This window comes from Nicrophorus vespilloides, unplaced genomic scaffold (genome assembly GCF_001412225.1).
Source record: "Nicrophorus vespilloides isolate i.1.1-1 unplaced genomic scaffold, Nicve_v1.0, whole genome shotgun sequence".
Taxonomy (NCBI): domain Eukaryota; kingdom Metazoa; phylum Arthropoda; class Insecta; order Coleoptera; family Silphidae; genus Nicrophorus; species Nicrophorus vespilloides.
Genome location: NW_017099573.1, coordinates 297 through 7,050, shown reverse-complemented (window position 1 = coordinate 7,050; position 6,754 = coordinate 297). Strand labels below are relative to the sequence as shown.

At 39.0% G+C, this 6,754-nt stretch overlaps 1 protein-coding gene across 1 annotated transcript; it reads right to left on the bottom strand.

Moving 5' to 3' along the window:
• Window positions 1-866: 866 nt before the first annotated feature.
• Window positions 867-6,748, bottom strand: LOC108564762 (ovochymase-2). The gene is made up of 7 exons (XM_017923876.1): window positions 4,975-6,748; window positions 2,305-2,588; window positions 2,021-2,233; window positions 1,803-1,957; window positions 1,476-1,744; window positions 1,267-1,418; window positions 867-1,200 (listed from the first exon to the last, which is right to left on the bottom strand). Exons 1-7 carry the CDS (start codon window positions 5,012-5,014, stop codon window positions 1,033-1,035), a joined length of 1,281 nt encoding a protein of 426 aa, XP_017779365.1. The 5' UTR covers window positions 5,015-6,748; the 3' UTR covers window positions 867-1,032.
• Between the last annotated feature and the right edge of the window lie 6 nt (window positions 6,749-6,754).

The window sequence follows — 6,754 nt, the reverse complement described above, 5'->3', positions numbered from 1 at the left end:
TATATTTTTTAAATATGTTTATTCGATTTATTTCAAAATGATTAACGAACATAGTATTCTAGGAAAAACGTTCTTTCTACGAACATTTATTTAAAAATTAAATATTATAATTATTTTATGAAATTAAAAAAAAAATATATAAATATATATATAGATTATTGTTTTATTTTTAATAAATTATGAATTTTAAATAACTGATTATATTAATATTTCCTGATTCATGTCATTCTCCAAATAAAATAAGTCAAATAACTTTTTGTTAAAGAATGAAAGCTTAAAAAAATCGTTTCTTGAAGTTTGACAGTGAATTACAACTAAACGACAAAATATACTACTATACCAGTAGACACATTTGGAAACTGAATATTTACTCTTAATTTAACGAAACGAAACGAAAACTTAACGAAAGAACAATACCAATATAAACATCTTAGAGAGTGAATATTTAGCTTTAATTTGATTGCTTAGAAATGAATTTGTCGTATTCACATTTGAAGATATAAGCAAAAATGTAAAGACTTTGATTAAATAAACGTTTCTTCAGTTTGACAGTGAATTACCGCTAAATCACAAACGAAAGAATAATACCAATACAAACATTTTAAAGAGTGAATATTTAGCTTTAATTTGATTGCTTAGAAATGAATTTGTCGATTCACATTTGAAGATATAAGCAAAAATGTTATAGTTTTCGAGAAAATCAATATTTTATTACATGTGTCTTCTCTCAAAAAAAAAAAATAATAGAAATTAAATTAAAATAAAAAAAACGAAATTTCACAAACATTTATGCACGAAAAAGAAAATATTATGGCAGTTAAAATTCGTTTCATTAAATACAATAAATCTCCTAATAATAATAAAAAATAATAGTCGCTAAAATAATAATTAAAGTTATGTACAATAAAACAAACAAAAAAAAATACAATTCATTAGATTTCGGAGTTTCGTGTGTGGGGAAGAGAAGGAATTAAAGGGGTCGGTGAGAGGATATGAGATAAAAGTAAATAGGGTCTTTTCGTTTAACTATGTTCAGTAGACGACGTGTTTCGATAAAACCGTTTCGATCCATTTGACGTCCGGAAGATTGTAACCACCCAATTGGTTCTCGTTTTTGCAGCCGGTGTCCCAGCTAAAGATACCGTGCAACGTGTAGTGATAACCGTCAGTGGTGCAAGCCAAAGCTGATCCATGATCCACCTATGAGAACGAAATGAATAACATGTTAATTATCTATTGATATTGTAGAATTATTATATGATTTACTTTGCATTGATCGCCTTGGGATTTAGCGCAAACGGTTCTTGGAGCCAATAGATCCACGGATTCCGGGAAGTGCGTCTGCAGAATATTAGCGCTTTCGTCGTTTCCAATTACATCGACATCCACAAGACGCATTATAGCATCTTTAAGATGAACTGAAATTTATATAATATTAATAAGAAAATTATAGATTTACGGATGATTAGACGTACCTTGTAAAACCTTCTTTCCCCAACCGGTTGAAATACATTTACCTTCCGGTTGAGAATCCGGTTTCGGCAAGCAGATAGTATCGATATTCTTGGCAGTTCTCAAATGTTCGTCCAATAAAAGAATCGCCACGTCATCTCCCTTCGAATGTTGATCGTAGCTTGGATGAATAACGATCGATTTAACTTTAACAATTTGGAACGGAAGAGGTTCCTCGTCAATTCCCAATTTCCATTCGCCGCCCTTAATAAGGACATCATTGGCGTCAAGTCTGCAAACAAAGTGACATATTATAATATTATGTTTACTTTGCATTTTCTAAAAATTACCCTTCGACGCAATGAGCGGACGTTATTACAGCATCAGTTCTGATGATTGCACCGCCACAAAGAAGACTTCTGTTGGAGTCTCTGAGAACCATAGCTTGCCAAGGGATCTCGGCGAAGTGTGCATCCAAAGCTCCGGGTCCTTTCGGTTGTGTATCCTAAACATAGCAATATCAAGATATTATTAGTTCATAGTCCAATCAAAGCACGAACAAACGTACATAATGACGGGTTCCACAGGTACCGCCTACGTTCGCAAACTTAGGATGGGATCTAGTAGGTCTCGAGATGTCGATGGAATATTGGCCAAGAGAAGGATCCTCTCGGTATTGTCCGTTATCAATACCATTCACCAAATTCGCAGATGGCCATGGATCTTTGTATTGAGGATCGCGGCAGCATTTTCCAGCAACTCCAGATGTATCAGCACATTCCTACAAGCAAACCAAGATAAAAAAAAAACGTAATTGCGATGGGACTGGATGATTGGTATCATCAAACTTACAGTTAACGGAACTCGATTGAGTTTCTGTTCATCGCTTAAGACGACTGGAACTGCAGAGACGAATCCTTCCGGTGTGCAATATATTTCTTGTACACATTTGAGAGCGGCAGCGCACGTTGGCAATATAACAACTGGATGAATGTTACCATCATCAGTGATTATGGTGGGAACATCGTTGGTGTTGTCTGGAGTAGTATCCGGTTCGAAAGGCGGTATCGGCTTTGTGTAATTGTATCCCTCATGTTGATCCGGTACGCAACGTCCGTTTTCATAAACCGTGTTACCTGAACATACAATATTTTTAGGTGTGTCGGTTGGTTCGCATCGGCCATTTACGGGCCTTCTGTTTCCAGGGCATTTGTATTGGTTATTGGTAGTTGTTGTTGAGGTAGGTGTTTGGGCACATCGGCCGTTTATTAGTTTCGTGTTACCAGTGCAAATTATTTCACAGTGACCGTTTATTAGTTGGTAGCCGGGACGGCAAGTCTTTTTAGATGGTCGAGTAGGTAATGTAAAGATGGTAGCCGGTGTTGGGTAAGTATATCCTGTAGGTTCTTGTGGTATACAGTGTCCATTTTTAAGTATAGTATCTCCCTTGCAAACTATTGTTGGTGTTGGAGGAGTGGGTTTCGGGACGCAACGGCCATTATGGAATATGGTATTTCCGGTACAAGTGATATGTGATGGAGGTGTAGGTTTGGGAACGCAACGGCCGTTTTGTAGAATACTATTTCCAGTGCAGGTGATGTGTGTAGGTTGAGTTGGTTTAAGGACGCATTCTCCGTTTTGCAGGTATGTATTTCCGGTGCAAGTGATTTGTGGTGGAGGAGTTGGTCTTGTGATACATTGTCCATTTTGAAGGTAGGTATTTCCAGTGCAAGTTATTTGTGGAGGTGAAGTTGGTCTAGGAACGCAACGACCATTTTGAAGGTAGGTATTTCCAGTGCAAGTGATTTGTGGTGGAGAGTTGGTCTAGGAACGCAACGACCATTTTGAGGGTAAGTATTTCCGGTACAAGTGATTTGTGGTGGAGGAGTTTGTCTTGTGATACATTGTCCATTTTGAAGATAGGTATTGCCTGTGCAAATGATTTGTGGTGGAGAAGTTGGTCTCGTGACACATTGTCCATTTTGAAGGTAGCTATTTCGTGTGCAAGTGATTTGTGGTGGTATTGTGGGTCTAGGAACACATTGTCCAAATTGCAAATAAGTATTTCCTGTACAGGTAATTTGAGATGGGTTGTTGGTCTTGAAACGCAACGACCATTTTGAGATAGGTATTTCCTGCAAGTGATTTGTGGTGGAGAAGTTGGTCTTGAGACACATTGTCCAAATTGTAGATAAGTATTTCCAGTACAAGTGATTTGTGGAGGTGGAGTTGATCTTGGAACGCAACGTCCATTTTGAAGGTAAGTATTTCCGGTGCAAGTAACTTGTGGTGGAGAAGTTGGTCTCGAGACACATTGTCCATTTTGAAGATAAGTATTTCCAGTACAAGTGATTTGCGGAGGTAATGTTGGTCTTGGAACGCAATGACCATTTTGAAGATAGGTATTTCCTACACAAGTAATTTGTGGTGGTGTTGTGGGTCTAGGAACACATTGTCCAAATTGAAGATAAGTATTTCCTGTACAGGTAATTTGAGATGGTGTTGTTGGTCTTGAAACGCAGCGACCATTTTGGAGATAGGTGTTTCCGGTGCAAGTAATTTGTGGAGGTGGTGTGGATCTAGGAACACATTGTCCATTTTGAAGGAAAGTATTACCTGTGCAAATAAGTTGAGAAGGTGTTGTTGGACGTGAGACACAATGACCATTTTGAAGGTAGGAATTTCCGGAGCATGTGACTGGTGTGGGAGGAGTAGGTCTAGGAACACAATTTCCATTTTGAAGAATCATATCTCTAGCACATGTTATTTGTGGTGGTGGCGTTACCCTAGGCACACATCGTCCACTTACTAAAAATGTATTTCCTGTGCATATTATAGGAGCTGGAGTAGGAAATGGCACTGTTGGTACTGGATAGGTGTACCCAGTGGTATCTTGAGGAATGCAACGTCCATTTTTGAAAATGGTGTTTCCACTGCAAGTTATATGTGTTGGGGGTGTTGGTTTAGGAACGCATTGACCATTTACAAGATTAGTATTTCCGGTGCAAGCTGGTGTTTTAGGTACACATCGTCCGTTTTGGAGATATGTATTTTCAGTGCAAGTGATTTGTTTAGGAACACATCTGCCGTTTTCTAAAATAGTATTTGCCGTGCAAGTTATTGGTGGTGATGGAGTTGAAGGGAATGTAGGAACACAACGACCATTAACTAAGTATGTTTTTCCTGTGCATGTTAAGACCGGTGGTGATGGTGTTGGTGGTGTTGGTTTTGTTTTTGGCACACAATGTCCATTTTGTAAGTAAGTGTTTCCTGTGCAGACGATATGTGGTGGTGGTTTTGGTGATACACAAATACCGTTTTGTAAGTAAGTATTTCCAGTACATATTGGTTGTGTGGTTTGTGTAGGCACGCAGCGTCCGTCTACTAAATATGTTTTTCCGGTGCATGAATTGACTGGGGGCGTCGTTGGTTTTTCAACGCATTGCCCATTTACTAAGTAACTATTTCCACGACATATTGGTGTTTTAGGTACGCATCGGCCATTCTTTAAAATTCTATTACCTGTACATTCAACGACTGGGACGCAGACACCATTCTCCATCTTCTGGTTGTATCCGCAGTTATCAACGCAAACACCGTTTCGTAAAATTTGATTACTGCTGCATTTTGGTTTCAGGATGCAACGATTATTCACTAACTCTTCATTGACATTGCAAATTGGAACACAGTCATTTCCTACTTGTCTTGTATTTGCTGGACAGTATGGACCTGTCGGAACACATACTCCATTTGTCAAAATTTCATTTGCCTTACAATTTTCAATGCAGACACCATTTCTCAATATTTGATTACGGCTACAAATTGGTTGACACTGGCCATTTACGTAACGTTGGTTGGGTCCACAGGTCGGTTGGCATTGACCTCCCACGAAACGTTCATTTGGTCCACAGTTTGGTTGGCATTGGCCGTTTACTAGACGTTCGTTTGGTCCGCATATTGGTTGACATTGGCCATTTACATAACGTTGATTTGTTCCACAGTTAGGTTGGCATTGACCTCCAACGAAACGTTCATTTGGTCCACAGTTAGGTTGGCATTGACCTCCCACGAAACGTTCATTTGGTCCACAGTTAGGTTGACATTGACCTCCTACGATGCGTTCATTTGGTCCGCAAATTGGTTGACATTGTCCATTTACATAACGTTGATTTGATCCACAGTTAGGTTGGCATTGGCCATTAACGAAACGTTCATTTGGTCCACAGTTAGGTTGGCATTGACCTCCTACGAAGCGTTCATTTGGTCCACAGTTAGGTTGACATTGACCTCCTACGATGCGTTCATTTGGTCCGCAAATTGGTTGACATTGTCCATTTACATAACGTTGATTTGATCCACAGTTAGGTTGGCATTGGCCATTAACAAAACGTTCGTTTGATCCGCAAGTCGGTTGACATTGACCATTTACCAAATGTTCCTTTGGACCGCAAATTGGCTGGCATTGTCCATTTACGTAACGTTGATTAGGACCGCAATTTGGTTGACACTGGCCACCAACAAGTCGTTCATTCGGTCCACAGATTGGTTGACATTGACCATTAACAAAACGTTGATTAGCGCCACAGTTTGGTTGACAAATGCCACCTACAAGATTTTCATTTGGACCACATCTCGGTTGACATCTTCCATTTACAAGGTGTTCGTTGGATTTGCATTCAATAGATACACAGTTTCCATTTATATATTTCTTATTTGGACCACAGCTTGCGTCTTTTTCATAACAAACACCGTTTCTTAAAACTTGATTGGAATTACAAGTGACTGGTGGTAGATATGTATTGTCTATAACGCAAATACCGTTTTTCAGAATTTGATTGCCAGTGCATTTTGCTACACATATGCCGTTCTTTAGTATTTGATTATATTCGCATGCAGGTTCTATGTTTATGACTTGACAATATCCATTTACAAGTCGCTCGTTGGGACCGCAATTAGTTTGGCATTTTCCATTAACAAAACGTTGGTTTGGTCCGCAGGTAGGTTGGCATACACCTCCTACAAGATGTTCATTTTGTCCACAGCTAGGTTGACATTGACCGTTTACATAACGTTGGTTTGGTCCACAGTTTGGTTGACATTGACCATTTACGAAACGTTCATTTTGTCCACAATTAAGTTGGCAGTGGCCATTTACGAGACGTTCGTTTGATCTGCAAGTTGGTTGACATTGGCCATTAACATATCTCTCAGATGGTCCACAAGAAGGTTGACATTGTCCATTTACAAGACGTTCGTTTGATCCACAAGTTGGTTGACATTGTCCATTGACGTAACGTTGGTT

What these genes read in the sequence shown, in the direction of transcription:
- LOC108564762 (XM_017923876.1), bottom strand. Translation starts at nt 5,014, where the DNA reads ATGGAGAATGGTGTCTGCGTCCCAGTCGTTGAATGTACAG. An exon ending in CCCAGTCGTTGAATGTACAG is followed by an intron (nt 2,589 to 4,974) that starts GTAATAGAATTT and finishes TTGTATGTTCAG; the next exon opens with GTAACACGGTTTATGAAAAC. An exon ending in GGGAAAGAAGGTTTTACAAG is followed by an intron (nt 1,419 to 1,475) that starts GTACGTCTAATC and finishes TATAAATTTCAG; the next exon opens with TTCATCTTAAAGATGCTATA.